General features: G+C 49.9%; 1 protein-coding gene across 1 annotated transcript; it reads right to left on the reverse strand.

Moving 5' to 3' along the window:
• Positions 1–4,744: 4,744 nt before the first annotated feature.
• On the reverse strand, positions 4,745–15,516 carry GLTSCR2 (glioma tumor suppressor candidate region gene 2). The gene is made up of 12 exons (XM_006868229.1): positions 15,293–15,516; positions 13,260–13,324; positions 10,372–10,477; positions 9,709–9,908; positions 9,320–9,390; positions 7,757–7,852; positions 7,540–7,644; positions 7,267–7,449; positions 6,627–6,802; positions 6,291–6,357; positions 4,888–4,964; positions 4,745–4,805 (listed from the first exon to the last, which is right to left on the reverse strand). Exons 1-12 carry the CDS (start codon positions 15,514–15,516, stop codon positions 4,745–4,747), a joined length of 1,431 nt encoding a protein of 476 aa, XP_006868291.1.
• Positions 15,517–16,341: the final 825 nt, after the last annotated feature.

Raw genomic sequence — 16,341 nt, forward strand, 5'->3', positions numbered from 1 at the left:
ATTTAAGAGCAAAGATGTCAGCTTATGGACTAAGGTGGTACCTGACCCAAGCCATGGTATTTTCAATAACCTCATATGCATGTGAAAGTTGAACAGAGAATAAGGAACATCGTAGAATTGATGCATAGGGTTTCCCAGGAGCGGCTGGTGAGCTTGAACTGCTGACTTTGAGGTTCAAACCAAACTTGCATTGCAGTCCAGCGCATTAGCTTGCAGTGCCACACCAGAACTCCTATACTGGGTCGCTATGAGTTGGAATCAACTCCACAGCACATAAGCACCATGTATCAAATGGGTTCCCTACTGAAGTTTTTGTTTAGTTGTTAAGTGCCATTGAGTCGGTTCTGACCCTACATAGGGTTTCCGGGGAACGACTGATGAGTTCGAACCGCCAACATTGCTGTTCAAACTGATTTTGCAATCCAGCATGTTAATCCACAGCACCATACCAGGGCTCCTTTTATTCAGTAGCCCACCTCAAAGACCACCCACCTGCGGGAAAAAACTCTGAGGTTGCTTCCACAACTTCCAGAATTGTACCCGGTAAAATGCGCTTCTGGTTGGCATGGATACCATTCTTTACCTCTTCCTCTACTGAGGCCAAGTTGAATTCAATGGGTTTAAAACATGCTGAGAAACCAAACAAGGTTCCAAAGTTAGAGGTTAGAACACCAGAAAGATGTTTTATTGACTATGCAAAAATATTCAAATGTGCTGATAGTAACAAATTATGGGAAACATTGTGAAGAATGGGAATTCTGGAATTGTGTACATGTGGAACCTGTACGTAGACCAAAATCAGTTGTTTGTCGAATCCTTGGGGACTGTGATTAGTTTAAGATCAGAAAAGACTCTGGAAGCCGACTTACGGAAGAACAGTGGCGCTCAAAAAAAAGTGGCACTCAGTGGTCTTAATTGACATCCCCACCATGTGTTAATGGACGTATACCCCAGAACTCCTGCTGCCCTGCGCACCCCTGTGCTCAGCTTCATTGTACTTACGGGAACAGACTAGGAAAGCAAACCATGTTCCCAAAGTCTGGTTTGACACATTACCCTCAATTCCAGCACTTTCCTCTGTAGTTCTTTTCCCCTTTCAGAGTCCTCAAAGTTAGTACCAAAGTCTCATCCTGCTCAAAGAGAATGGAAACCTTATTCAAAGGATGGATCCTGTCTCTAGACACATTTGGAGAACTGGACTATGTTATCCCTTCCGCAACCAGCCAGTTGGAGTTCTGTAAACAGATGTACTTTAACTCATTGATGGGCATTTTAAGTGTAAGGATAAAATCAGCATTAAATTTAACTTTCCCACTTGCCAAAAGGGAAAGAACTTTTTCTTCATACTTTTAGAAGACTACATGTAGTATTTCATTTACATAAAATTCTGATAAATAAAATTACACTGATGTAATTTTTACACAGACCTGTGGTTGCCAAGGAAGGGTAGAAGTTATTCTTATAAAACGATCAAATGAGACTATTTTTTAGCTTTTGGAAATGTTTTTGATCCTGGTTGACTGAGGTCATGGGTAAAACGAGAAACATTGAATCTTAGATCATATAAAAAAATATAAACTCAAATGAATCAAAAACCTAAATGTTAAGTACTAAAATTGTAAAGCTCTAAGAAAAGGTCAATCTTGTTAAGTGCTGCTGAGTCGGTTCTGATTCGTAGTGACCCAGTATAGTGTTTCTGAGGAACAAGTGATGAGTTCGAACCACTTACCTTCTGGTTCAAATTAAACTTGCAGTCCTGCGCTTATCCTACAGCATCACAAGTTGGTTCCTGTGTACAACAGAACCAAACACCACCCTGACCTGTGCTGTCCTCAGAACTGTTGTGATGAAGTCCACTGCAGGTCCCACTACGCTAATCCAGCAATCACACACAGCACTGTACCTCCAGATAGTCCTTAAGACGTTCTTTTTAATGTTGAATGTGACACCATCCCTCTTAAATGTCTCCTTGGCATAGTAAACCATATGAAGGTCAGATTCAAAATGTCTAATACCAGTCCATTTCAGGTCATCAATGCCAACGATATTAATCTTAATGCATTCAATTTCATTTTTGACAACTTCCACTTTTCCTAGATTCACACTTCATACAGTCCATGTTCTTGTTGCTAGGTGCTAACTGGGTTTAACCCATAGCAACACTATGAGCAACAGTATGAAACATGACCCAGACCTGCACCATCCTCAGCACTATTGCAGCCAGTGTTGATCCATCTCATCGAGGCTTCCATTTTCTCTAAAACTACCAAATGTGATGTCAGCTGCTCTCTTCAATTAAGTATTATCACAGAAGGTCCCAAAAGCTCTACTCCATCCAGATAATTAACATTGACTCTGACTTTGAGGAGACAGCTCTTCCCTAGTCAATTCTGATTATCTTTTAACCTGTTGTGAAATGCCGTCGAGTCAGTTACAACCCATAGCGACCCTGCATAGGGTTTCCAAGGAACAACTGGTGAGCTTGAACCTCCGACCTTGCAGTTCAAATGGCTTTGCAGTCTGGTGCATTAACCCACAGCGCCACACCAGGACGCCCTTTCAACCTGAGGGGCTCATATTCTGGAACTGTATCAATGTTCTACCAGTATTCAGAATTTTTACTGATTTTCAGAATACATCTCCAGATTCTTCTTCCTGGTCTTAGTCTGAAAGGTCAGCTGAAACTTGCCTACCATGGGTGACTCTGCTATTAGAGGAATCGGCAGCCTAGCTCCCAGCATCACCACACACAGGATATTTGACAGTTTTGTGGTGGTGAGTGTTCGTTGAATGCTTACCCCCTAACAGTCCTAGCACTGGGTGTAATTGCTTTCTCTCAGTTCAACCTCTTAACAACTCTATCAAGGTAGTACTATTACTATGTGCAATTTACAGAGGAGGAATCTCAAGTATAGGGATGTTAACTAGTCCACTTCAGTTATCCAGAGTTGGTGTTAAATGTGCTAGGGTAGGTTCTGACTCAGAGACCGTTTAGGGTTTCCAAGGAACGGCTGGTGAATTTGAACTGCCAACCTTGAAGTTCAAACAACCTTCTGGTCTAGTGCTTTTCCTATAGTTCTACACCAGGACTCCACCCTCACACTTAGGAGAAAGGAATGAAGCTTATATAGATTAATAACACACACAAAAATTACAGTACAGTAGTAATGGAACCTCTATTCACCCATGTGTGCAGCGAAGTCACTGGGAGGTAGTTAACAGGGGCAGTGACGGCAGCTGACTGACTCTCGATGCTTTACAGACGGTTGCCTCTGGGTGCTCAGAAAGCAAAAGTGGAAGCAGAGACCAGTAGGGAGAGCATCTCATTCCAGGATCCGAGAAAAAGCAAGTGGTGGGTAGGACCGGGGAAGGAGCTACTGATCGGATCAGAACATTCAGACTCAAGACCTTTTCAAACTCTGACCCAGAGGAAATGCTGACGAGTTGACTGTGATGGGAAGGAAAGTGGATCAAGGAAGCTGCCGTTGATATTTCATTTCTTAACAGACAACCCTCAGAGATGCGGCAGGTTTGGATCCCAGAGCACCACAATAAAGCAAGTCACACGAACGTCTTGGTTCCCGCATATGAAAGCTATGTTAGTACGACACTGTTGTCTATTAACAGCACAAGTGCATTATGAAAGAGTTTGAAATACTTGGTGAATGGCCACAATGAGCACACGCTATTGGGCAAACAGCGCTGACAGACTCACTCAACACAGGGTTGCAAGAAACCTTTACTTTGTAATAAAAAATCTGGGAGCACAATAAGCTAAAATGTATCTTTAAGTGCCAGAGGTTCCTAGTGGCACAGCACTCAGGTGCTAATCAAAGCCTGCTGTTGGAAATCCCCTAGTCATTCCTCGGGGGAAAGATGCAGCCACACCTCTCTAAAACTTCACAGCCTTGGAAACCTTGTGGGGCAGTTCTACTGTCGGAAGCAACTGGACAGCAAGAGGCTAACTACTGAATGCTGCTGCCGCCCTAATTCAAGAGCACTGGACCACAAGGATGGACCATAAAGTCAGAGGTTCAAATTGGCCAGCTGCTCCTTGGAAACCCTCTACAGGGTCATTATGAGTCGGAGCTGACTTGCCGCACTTAAAACAAGTGTGACCTTGGCCTTTGCCCCCACATCCAGTGGATCCTCAGCCGGCCCACCTGTCTTTCCTTTTAATGAAGAGTCCTCAGGTCTGCCCACTGTCCCGCTGACCAGGTGGGCTTGGATCTGTGCTGCTGCTGGCCACTTGCCCCTGCAGTGTAACTGGTCTTGGTGGAGATGAATGCTCTGTTGCTCCATCCTGGAGCCTTACGGGGATGTATGGAGAACCCACTCAGGGGGAGAGGAAAGAGGGACAGAGCAGGAAGCTGCACGCAGGAGAGAAGCGCCAGACAGAGAGCACAGGGTGGGCTCAGAGGATGTTTTATTAGAGGTTGGGGACACAGACATCCAGTCACCTTTATAACCTGGGGACAGAGAAGAAGCAACTAAGGTTAGATCAGGAAACGACCCCCCTCGCTCTTGTCCATTCCCCACTGGTTTTGGCCTTTTGGTTTCTCTGGGGTCCTCCTCTATACCCTCTGAGCTTGGCCAACTTAGTGTGGCTCCCTGCAATGGCTGGGCTTGAACGCAGAACCCACCAGGAAGAAGGCTCCTTTCTTATGTGGTACTGAGTTCGAGCTGTGCTTCAGGCCCAGCAGAGAGCAGCTACTGGTGTGGGGAAGGGCGTGGGGGGAGAAACTCACTGGATCTCTCGGAAGGCACGCTTCTCCACCAACTTCACTTTGTACTTGCGCTTGAACCTGGGGAAGGGAAAAGGGGGCCGGGTCAGTGAGTGGCAAGCCCCACCCGCTAGCCCGTCACCCCTATGGGGCCTGGCCTTACTTGGCTCTCTCCCGGGGCTCGATCATGTTCCTTCTCTGGAAGCTCTTGAACTGGTCTCGAAGGATGTTGCCCTCAGGCTGTAGGACATAGAGAAGGGGTAGGCCTCAGTGGAAACGCCCCCCAGTCCAGCTGGCCCTACCCCCATGGGCTCAGCCCTGGGAGGCACTCAGGAATGATTCATGGCAGCCCTGAAGAAGGTGTGCAGGGCTCAGAATGCCCAGTTCCCTGGTCCAGCTCAGCTGGTGGGAGAGGAGCTGGGGCTCCTCCCAGAGCCCTGGGAGCTGCTTACATGCCACACTGGTGAGTAAACGCTTACCAACAGTCAGCAAACATTCAACTGTTGGTCTCTACTCATTAGAAGCAAGAGTAAGGTGTCCAACATCTCGAAGAAGTGATAAGTCTCAAGGCTGTTGGCACACATGAGCTCTATACCCTGAGAACTAGATGGTGTTCGACTCCACCACCAACCAATCTGATCAGGGGCAACAGAGATGATCCCAGACAGAAATGTAGAATGAATATCAAACTCTTCAAAAGGTCAGGCAACTGGTCCTGCCTCTAACTAGACCACCCAAGGCCAGAGAGCTCCCTGACACCAGCGCCCTGAGATGCTCTGTAAACGTTAAAACCAAACTACCCTAAGGTCACCTTTTAGCAAAACAGCAGAGGCACACAGAATAAAGGGTATTAATCCATAAAAATGGTGCTCGACTAAAAACACATCTGTACGAGTCTTGGTATGATGCTGTAGGGTAAGTGCCGGACTACTAAACTCACTCAGGGTTGGAGATTCAAACCCACCAGTCGTTCCTTGGAAACCCTATAGGGTTGCTATGAGTCAGAACCAACTCAAGGACACTTAATGATAACAACATGAGACCAAAAGTTCAAAAGTTAATGTAAAAGAAAGATAGGAAGATAAAAGGACAGGGAAACTATAGAGTACTGGAAACAGAAGACTCAAACACAATGTTTGACACGTTGTGAAAAACTAATTAGTGTCACTGAATAATGTGACGGAATTGTCAAACTACAATCTAACTCGCTGTGCAAACTTTCACCAAAACCAGAAATACTGTATTACTGAAAAAAAAAAAGACAAACTAAAGACAAAAGACTTTGATGCGGGTGGCGGTGAGACTTCAAGCAGGCAGGGGGTGGGATCTGGTTAGGAGCAAGTGGCTCCTAAGTGTACCAGGCCCAAGCCAGCCTGGTCCCTCCCCCAACACCCACCTCTGGAGGCCCTGCCCTCAGCCCCCAGGCATCAGCCCACTGGCCAGCCCAGGGGAGCCACTGTGTCGCCCAAAGCCCCAGGAGGGCACGGGGAGCAAGGATGTGTCATCAGCGGGCAAAGGTCCTCACAGCTCCAGCTAACACCCAGCCCGCCCACCACAGACAGGCACCTTCAGGGTCCGAAGTGAGTCCGACAGTTCTGAACTCAGCTGCACGTCAATGTCGGGGGCCTGATACCTGGAGAAGGAAGGGCAGAGGGCTTCAGGGCTGGTACACTGCAAAGCCCCACCCTTCTGGGGGTAAGCCAAGAGTCACACCACACAGCAGGGTTCCAGAGACCAGACACTCCTTTAGGAGGCAGGACCAGGTACCTAACCTGCACAGCTGAGTCCCCTGAAACCTGCTCCCTCAGAAAACCCACCCAATCCACCCCTACTCCCTTGTCAGCCTTTACCGCCCTCTCCCAGGGTTCCTGAGTCTGGTCCAGCCCCTGCCCTGGGCCTCACTTGAGTCGCCCCAGCCTTCGGGGCTTGTCAGCCTCAGCCAGTCGCTGCAGCCTCCGCTGCTCCCGTCGCCTTGCCAGGTCTGCCAGCCGCCGTGCCACCTGGGCCTTGATCCCTCGCAGCCGGAAGAGCTCCTGGTGCCGGAGCTGGGCAGCCCTCTGAGCAGCCCTCTGTGCCAGCTGTGGGGAGGGTCTGGGGGTTAGGGGGCTCACGCCTTCCTACCTGGGCCGGCCACACACACACAGCTGCCTTAACTTCTGCACAGGTGTTCTCTGAAACTACATGCCACTCGTCTGTCAGCTGTCCATAGGTCCCACCTCCCCAGCAGGAACTTCCTCTAGTGGGTCCCTGTTAAATCCTGAGCCCACAGTGGAATCTGGTGGCCAGCTGACAATGCAGCTCAAGAGTCCCAATAGTGCAGGAAACAGGCTGTTGTTAAGTGCCATTCAGCTGATTCTGACTCACAGTGACCTAGGATGGGGTTTCTGAGGAGTAGTGGCTAGACGGTTTGAACCATGAGCCTTTCAGTTCAAGCGGACTTTACGGTCCAGTGCCTATCCTACAGTGTCACACCAAGACTCTGGGAATTAAAACGCAGGCTGTGGGTGGCAGGGAACCCATTCCTCAATCCCATGGTGCTCACCAGGGTCCGGGCAGTCTTCTCCCGGCGTCGCTGTTGCTCCGTCTTCTTCTCAGCCCTGGCCTGGCGGGCGGGTGTGGACGAGGTCTGGTCTCCTCCAAGCTCAGGTCCCTGGCTGCCCCCTAGCTCCTCTTCCCCATCCGACTCTTCCAGCAGCCCCTCACACATCTCCTGAAACGTGGACTCCTGGGGTTGGGAGAGAGGCAGAGTCAGAGAGTTAGAGTCAGGGCTGAGGCAAGGGGGCTGGGGAGGGAGGTGGGGAGAGGCAGGGCTCACCTGGGTGGCCACCTTCTCAGCGCTGGGCAAGGCCAGCTGCCTCTCCAGCTTCTCCGCCACCTTCTGCCGCTGTACCTCCACCTCATGGGCCTCCCGGAGCAGGGCCTGGGGTGGGACGCGGTAAGAAGTGAGGCATTCATTTGGCCCCAGTGCCCTATGCTGGGCAATCTCTGGTCCTGCCCTCCCCCTGCGCTCCTGTGTGGCCAAGGCTACATACCTGGTGGTCCTCAAAGGCTGGGTTATAAGAGGCACCGGCAGGAGTCACTTCTAGAGCAGGTGCCTGGGAGGGCTTGGTGAGGAGCCGTGGCGGCCGCTGAAGAAAAACAGGCCAGACAAGGTGAGGCCCAGGAGCCCCTAGCTCAAGATCGACACACTGCGAGGGGCCGAGACGGACCACTGAGAGGAACACCAGCGGCCCAGCCAGTTCCTGTAGCTAGTCTGCCTGCCTGCCCTCCCTGGGAAGAGACCATACACAGCCACGGCACTGAGGGCTGCTGGCACTAGTGAGAGGAGCTGGTTAAGCTGGGTCCTGGTTCGATTTCAGTCTCACATTTAGCCCCCCCAAAGTCTCCCGGACCCCCATCCACATCCCCCATCACATGGGCCTCTTCACTGAACCTTTGCACATGCTTTTCTCTGGGCCTGGAGACTCCTCCCTGATCTCTGCATGGTGGGTCCCCACACCGCAAGGGCTCTAACATCATGTTTCTTGTGTGGGGGGGGAGGTATGTATGTGTGTGTGTGATACAAACAGTTAATGAGCTCAGCTCCTTAGTTAAAACTCAGAGGAGCCTCAAAATAAAGGTGTGGCGATCTATTTCCCAAAAGCCAGACACTGAAAACCCCATGGAGCACCCTGTACTCTGACACAAAGGAGCTCGCCATGAGTAGGAGCCCACTTGATGGCCACTGATTTAGGAGTCCCTGGTGTCGTAAACAGCTAACCTATTTGGCTACTACCCAAAAAGTTGGCAGCTTGAGTCCACCCAGCGGCCTAGCAATCTGCATCTGGACAAGGTGTCACTGGAACCCCTGTGGAGCTCGTCCCACTGACACTTGTGGTCCGAACCGACTGCACGGCACTAGTGGCTTTCACAGCAGCACGGGCTCCGCAGATCCGTCTGAAGCTCCCCGCTGACCTGCCTGGCACCCCTTGTTTCCAACCATGGCTGCACACACTGTGGCGCACAAACATCTCTATGCCCCCTCCAGCCGATGGGAGCCCTGCTCTACCATCCCATAGCACCCAGCATGGAAAAGACACTGGCTCTTTATTAAATGAGTGAGGTGGATCCTGAAGACTCAGGAGCCCCTGTGTCCTAACTCTCTGGGTTCCAGCAACTGAAACTAAAGACCAAAGCCATTACTGTCAATTCCAACTCCTAACAGCCCTGCAGGACAGAGTAGAACTGCCCCATGGGGTTTCCAAGGCTGCAAATCTGTCTGGAAGCAGACTCCACATCTTTCTACCACGGCACAGCTAGTGGATTGGAACTGACGAACTTTGAATTAGCAACTGAGGCAGCAACTACAAACCCAATAAGGAAACATCCCAGGTCAGCAGGCTTACAGCAGGTCCAGGCCTGTGCACAGTCCTTCTGCTAACACACGCCATTCCCCCAACCAGCCCACCGCTACGTGCTGCTAACCAACGGGCAGGGGACAGAGCCTGGGAGCCACAGGGCAGGGCGAACGTGCTCACTTGAAGCTGCTAACTGGGAAAGCCTGCCTCTTCCCCCCAAATGCCCGCCCCCAGCACACCCTCCCCACATGTTCACACCTTGACTCCTTTCTTCTTGGTCTGCTCCAGGAAGAACGTGTCCTGGCCAACCAGTGGGCGGTCCAGAGGGTCTGTGGAGACAGGGAGGGGTCCTTTCACATCAAGAACGAAGGAAGTGAAGCAAAGCCGAAGGAGGCACTAAGTATCAGGTGATGAGGAGCCTTCAGGACAAGCCAAACAGGCTCGGGGTAATGTTCAGAGTGCAGAGACCCAAGGATGAGGGAGAGGGGAAAGGTGCTACCACAAGTTGTTGACTGGAGGAAGATTATAAAGCAACGCCCAACCAAGGAGCCCCCTACACGAAGGGGGGGCTCTCGTGCGGTGAAGGACCCTAAGAGCCACCACGGCAGCCCATGTCTCTGAGCCCGAGATGAGCATACAGCACTCACTGTCTGAGGCCCAGATGTCATAGAAGGGCTGCTCCACTGTGTCCTGGGGTCCAGGCTTGGCTTTGGCAGCAGGGGGCTGGCGAAGCCGGGCCTGGGCTCTCCGCACCTCGCGAGGCAGCTCGCCCTGCTTGGTTAGCCTCTCCCATAGCTGCTGCTTTCGCTTGAGCTTCTTGGCGTTGGGGACCTGATGGGCAAGGATGCTGGGTCGAGAAGCAGGTGGGTAAAGCAGGTGGGTCAGGCACCTCTGGCTCTGCTTGTAGACACTGCAACCCCAGCTCCCCATCTTCAGATGCCATCCCCACCCCAGGCTTGTCTGTGAGCCCCAGATGAGCTAATACAGCTTCCTGGAGCCAGACCTTCAATGCCAGCCGGCCACCTCACACCATGTCCCAACCACACCCACCAGCCACCCGTCCCATGGTGGGCCTTCCAATGTGTCATCAGGCCTCCCGCATACACATCACCTAATTAGCTGCTCACTCCATCCCCTCCCTGCAGTGGCCAGTCACTGAGCATCTGACCCGCCCTTCCTCTCTACTTCCAGCCCACCTTCACCAGCCAGGCCTCTAGGCTCCCACCCTCCTCCAATCCCCACTCCCTGACAAGACTCTCACCAACCTCCCTCCACCCTACAATCCCTTTCAGGCCAAGTAGGGAGCTCACTCTTTGGGAACGGGGACTGCGGATGAGTTCTCTAGAGTGAGGTCGATCCGGAGGGGTTTCTTGAGAAGCAGCGACTTCTGGCCTTTGGTCCTCTTCTTCTTCAGCTCTGGAGTAGGGGAAGGAGCACCAAGGCCTCAGCCCTTTTGGGACCCCCGAGGGGCCTCCCTGTCTCAATTCTAGCAAGGCTTTCACACCTGCAGCCCCGGACAGACTAGGAAGCACCCATCACCAAGAGAGGCACCCAGGGCGGGGCCCGAAGGCTGCACAACCTCTAACACACACTGATACCACAACCTTCTTGGGGCCAGAGGAAGTCAGATCAGTGATGGCCCTGCAGACAAAAGGCTCCCAGATGCAGCAGCAGGGACATAGTCACGGGACCAGTAACGGTTACAAGGAAAGTGCAGATGGTTGGACAGGGCCACAGAGATGAAGGATTCAGGACCCAGGATAGGCAATTTTCAGTATAGAATCTGCCATCCTTTCCTTCTAAAGGCAGACAATCAGAAAGACTCCGAAACATAACACACTAGGCCAGTCCTTTCCCATTCATTTAGTCCTGGGGGCGGGGGCAAACGGGGCACTCACACAAGCAACTTGCTGCCTGGGTTGATCAAGTGAGAACACACACGCCAGTCAGTCAGTCAGTCAGTCAGCAGCCTTGGGAGTCCGTTCACACTCATGGCAATCCCACATTTGTTGGAGAAAACTGTGTTGCACAGGGCACTCAATGGCTGTGACATTCCTTTGTGGTGTGATCAGCCCACAGCTCAGCTCTGAGCCAAAAGTTTGGTGGTTCAAATTCACCCCGGGGTCATGCAAAAAAAAAACCTGTGAGTAGACTTCCGAAAGATCCAAGCCCACTGCCCAGGGTTTTCAGGGCTGTGCCCCTTCAGGACAGGGCTGTCTTCCAAAGTGCCTCTGGATGGGTTCAGATGGCCAAACTTTTGGGTGGCAGCTGGGTGCTACACATTTGTACCACCCTTGGACTCCTGAGAATATGAATACGTACACTTCATTAAGTGCTGTGGGATTAGGAATGAGTTCAGGAGCATTACGGGCAGTCTCATCTGTGAGTGTGTATGGCCACAAGTACTCACCCTCTTATTGAAGTCCAATCCACCAACTGCCTCACTCCTCTCTTTCAAAGACACCCTGACTAATGAAGGCAGGCCCCTGAACACTGAGGCATCTGCTCATTAGCCAGGTCCCTAATGATCAAACACGGGAGCTCCTGACTTTGGCTAACACTGACTTCAGTCAGATCATGTCAGCCTGCTGGCACAGTGGTTAAAGCTCACCAAAAGGCTGGTGGCTTAAACCCAGCAGCTACCCTGTGAGAACAATGTGGCAATCGGATTCCATAAAGATGACATTCTTGGAGACGAACCCTATGGGGTAGTTCTACTCCGTCCTGTTGGGTGGCTCTGAGTTGGAATCAACTCCATGGCAATGGGTAGGTTCTTGCTGATTCCATACAAGCTCACTGTAGGCTCCTCCTGCTACCATAAAGATTTATAACCTCGGAGACCATGTTCTACTGTCCTGTTGGGTCTCTTTGAGTCGGAATCAACTCGACGGCACATCACCACCACCACGCTGTTAAAGCAGCTTGTCATTCTGCTCATTGAAGCTATTAGGCTTTTACTAGTCTACAGGGCTAGTAACAACACAAGCCACAGCTTCACCAATCTTGAGGCCAGAACTAGACAGTGCCCAGCAACTACTACCTACCATCCTGATCAGGGCCACAAAAGACGGCCCTAATACAAGGGTGGTAACCACAGAACAGAACTCAAATCCTCAGTAAGTCCACACTTCCTAGACCAATTAAGACTACAGGAATCCCTAAGACTGTCTCTTGTGTGTCAGAGTACAACTCTGCTCCACAGGGTTTTCTCAATGGTTGGTTACTTAGAATGGATCACCAGGTCTTTCTTCCAAGGTGCCTATGTGTGGATAAAATCCACCAACTTTTTCAATTAGCAGTTGTGCTACTATAAGTGCCTTCGAGTTGATGCTGACTCAGAGCAACCCTACATAGGGTTTGAGGCCTCACAGGATCAGAAAAGCCTCATCTTTCTCCTGTAGACTTTGTGGTTCACTGTCCCGTGCTTATTCTACAGAGCTACCACGCAGATGAATGGATGTACCACCCAGAGACACCAGCTTGCTTTCTGCCTCCTCCTTAAAACAGACGGCGCAGCTGAGTTTCAGTCCTATGACCCACTGAAGCCAGCCCTAACTTGCTCTTTGTCCACTTCCTGCTGCTGCAGCTTCCAGCCTTGGTTCCCCTGGCTAAGTGAAGCGGGCAGGTTATAATTAGTTTCTTGCCCACTGTGTAGATGCTTCTGTTCTTATGCTCCTTACTACGGGGCCCTGGCTTACTCTTCAACAAGCAGGTGGCAGAACTCATGCTCCACTTCCAACATACAGGTCAAGACTCATTTGCTCACTGACACCTCCAAGAGCTGGAAACAGCTCCGCTTCCTGGTGGTTCTCTTATTTATACCCAAAACACTTTCTTAGTTACTATACTTTATTGCAGGTTAATGCGTAATCCTTCATGTGCGCATTCCCTATGTCATCAACATCCACATGTTATGTGTGGAAAATACTATATAATTAACAAGTGCTCAAGTGGATTCTTCCAAACTATGTCATCAGCACAAATCCTCTCAGACAGCAGGGTAGTGGTACTGTTGGATAAGCACTGGATTACAGACAATCAGGAACTCCATGGGAGAAAGATGAGGCTTTCTGCTCCCATTAAGATTTTACAGCATCAGGAACACCGTACAGGATTGCTATGAGTTGGAATCAACTCGATGATAGTGGGGTTGGGTTTTAGATAGTGACCAAACATCACCATGAAGACCCCTCCTCACCTTTCTTGTTGGGGCCAGTGTCCACAAAGAAAAGTTTTTCATCGGGAGCCTCTGACACCAAGCACCTGGAAGAGGAAAATACAGAGGGTCAGGCACAGAGTTTGGGAGCAATCAGGTCAAAGTCCCTCAGGGCTCAACCTTCCTCTTGAAACTTATTTACACTGTGGGACCCTTCCCCTTAAAATGCAGAAAAGTTCAAATTAAATTCCCACAGAATCCAGACTTTCTGGAGCCATGGAGACTGCATAAGCCTCTGAACCTACAGTCCTGAGACAAACTTTAAAGCAGAAATATCCTCTGAAGTTTTCTTGAGACCAACACTAATGTAATAACTTGTACAGAATGCATGCCTTGAGCTCTGATCTCTTCTAAGAAATGGGATCAAACTGACAACAGACACTTGAAAGGCAGGGGTGGTACAACTCATAAAAGGCTGGGAGAATGGTTGCCCAAATCAAAGAACGTAATCAACATCACTAAGTTGTACATGTAGAAACTGATGAGTTGCTATTTTGCTGTAAATATTCTCAAATCATAACAAAACAACAACAAAGAACTCAACAACACACACACCTCCCCCCTTCAGTTTGACCAATTGGAATTGGTGTGGCACCCCATGTGTGCAAGAGTAGAACAGTGCTCCATGGGGTTTTCAATGACTGTTTTTTTCAGAAATAGAATGCCAGGTCTTTCTTCCGAGGTGCGTCCAAACTTTGGGTAAGCAGCCAAGCTTGTTAACACTTTGTGCCACCTAGGGACGCCCCTAGTCAGTGAATTCTGACTCCCAGCCACTCAACATGGGGTTTCTGAGACTGCGAAGCTTTACTTAGAGCAAACAATCTCACCTTTCTCCTCTGGAGTAGTTGGTGGGTACCTGGTCAACTTAGGAGGAAGTTACTTGCCTCATATGCATGTGAAAGCTGAGCAATGAATAAGGAAGCCAGTAGAATTTATGTGTTTTGAGTTAAGGGGCTGGAGAATATTGAAAGTACCATGGACTACCAAATGAATACACAGATCTGCGTTGGAAGTACAATTGGAATGCTCCTTAGAAGCCAAGATGGCCAGACTCCACGGGGGAAAGATGCACCCACAAAGATGCACAGCCTGGGAATCCTATACAGGGTAGCTAAACAGGGTAGTTGAACAGACTTATCTACAGTTCTAAACTTAGCAAAAAAAAAAAGAACCCTAATCAGGCTATAGAATAATTACTGGACTGCTAATCCCCAGCTTTTCAAACCCACCAACTGTTCCATGGGAGAAACCCATAGGATTTCCATATTTATGACACTCTCCACACACCCCCAGCAGCTGGTGGATTTGAACTGCCAACATGTTGGCTAACCACGGAGCACTTTAACTAGTGCACCATCAGGACCCTTCCCTTATAGTTCCATTCACTCACTGCCATGAGTGGATTCTGACTCAGAGTAACCCTTTAAAGAATCTCTGAAAGTTGTTAAATCTTGATTGTTTTTTCGTTAAGTGCCCTTGCTCTCAAGTCAGATCCCACTCACAGCGACCCTGTATAGGGTTTCCAAGGAGGCACTGGTGAGTTTGAACCACCGATCTTGCGGTCCAGTGCCTTATCCCACAATGCCACACCAAGACTCACAGAAAGCCTCCTCGTCTGGTAGGTTTAAACTACTGACCTTACAGTTACTAGTACAGTGCTTTAAACCCAGAAAACCCTATGGGGCTGTTCTGTCACCTGGAGTTGCTAAGAGTCGGAATCGACTCGAGAGCACCCAACATCAACATTAATGTACTTAACATTAACGATTTTCTTAAATAAGTGAAAATATTTCCTTATATTAACAAATTACTGGGTGTTACTCTGGAATTCGAATTTAAGTGGTCATCCTACCAACCCTATCAAACCCACCAGAAGTCCCCCAACTTCGCACCTAGAGTCTCCAGCCCATCCTCTCAGGGAGCTCGCCCCAACGTTTCAGGTTGTCCCCGCAAAATGCTTCCAAGTACTGCAGCACTGAACGCGGCCGGGGTCCCGGAAGTCCCGCCCCACGTACCCAGCCGTGCGCTCTTGCAGCCGTACGTCCTCCAGGAACTGATCTACCTCCAGCCCCAGAGGCTCCTGAGCGAGTCGCCGCCAGCCCCGCTTCTTATTGCGTGGGCCTCGCCGTCGCCGCCTTAGCGCTGGATCTATTGAAGTGGCCCTCAGCCCCAGGAAACCAGAATCGGTCGCATTTTTCGTACACGGCCTATCGCCACCACCACAGCGGCCCGCCGCCATCTTGCCAAAGGAAGAAGCACGTCGCTGGTGCCCCGAGAGCCGGTTTGGGGCGTGCGCGCGCAGATCTCCCGCCCACTCCCCGTGACTGATTTCCGGTGGCTGTCATCTTTATAAAGTAATTGGCGTAGTGAATGGGCGAAGGGGTTGCCATCTTGGTAAAGAATAAATGGTTCCTCCCTCCTGTCTGTGCAATGGGAACCGCAGGTTCATTAAAAAAAAAAAAAAAAAATTTGTGCGTGAATTGAGTTGATCTTAAAAATAATAGTAGTAATCATTTTGAGAAAGACCAAGACTGCCAGGAAAAATGTTTTGATTAGGGTGAGAAACAGAACCTCTAGCACCAGCTTTTACCTTGGGTGATGTGGAAGGCAATCTACAAGAGGGAAATTGGCAGAGAAAGACCCAGGAAGGAGTGCAAGAGTTAAAGGGAATGGAGGTAAAGACTGTTAACTGATGATACTTAGAGAACATTCTAAAACTGATGATTTGGTATCAAGATGCCTCTAGAGCTCCTTCGTTCACCCAAACCAAACCCACTGCCAAAGGCAATTCTAACTCATAGGAGCCTTGGTGGCACAATAGTTAAAGAGCTTAACTGCTAACAGAAGGGTTGGTGGTTTGAATCATCCACCAGTCCATCCAAGGGAGACAGATGTGGCAATCAGCTTCCATCAATTACATCCTTGGAAACCCTAAGGCACAATTCTACACTGTCCTGTAGGGTCACTATTGTTACCAGAAGTGCTAGTCACTCTTTTGTCCTCTCACAGAGACCTCCTACCTTCTACTGATGAAGAATAGTCAGGTGAGTCAGAGTTCATATGA

This window comes from Chrysochloris asiatica, unplaced genomic scaffold (genome assembly GCF_000296735.1).
Source record: "Chrysochloris asiatica unplaced genomic scaffold, ChrAsi1.0 scaffold00116, whole genome shotgun sequence".
In the NCBI taxonomy this organism is placed as follows: Eukaryota; Metazoa; Chordata; class Mammalia; order Afrosoricida; family Chrysochloridae; genus Chrysochloris; species Chrysochloris asiatica.

Bases quoted from the DNA above. Each gene is read 5' to 3' on its own strand.
- GLTSCR2 (XM_006868229.1), bottom strand. From the start codon at position 15,516: ATGGCGGCGGGCCGCTGTGGTGGTGGCGATAGGCCGTGTACGAAAAAT. The intron at 13,325-15,292 runs GTACGTGGGGCG...TTCCTCTTCCAG, and splicing joins CTGCAAGAGCGCACGGCTGG to GTGCTTGGTGTCAGAGGCTC. The intron at 4,965-6,290 runs GTGCCTGTCTGT...TATGTCCTACAG, and splicing joins ACTCACTTCGGACCCTGAAG to CCTGAGGGCAACATCCTTCG.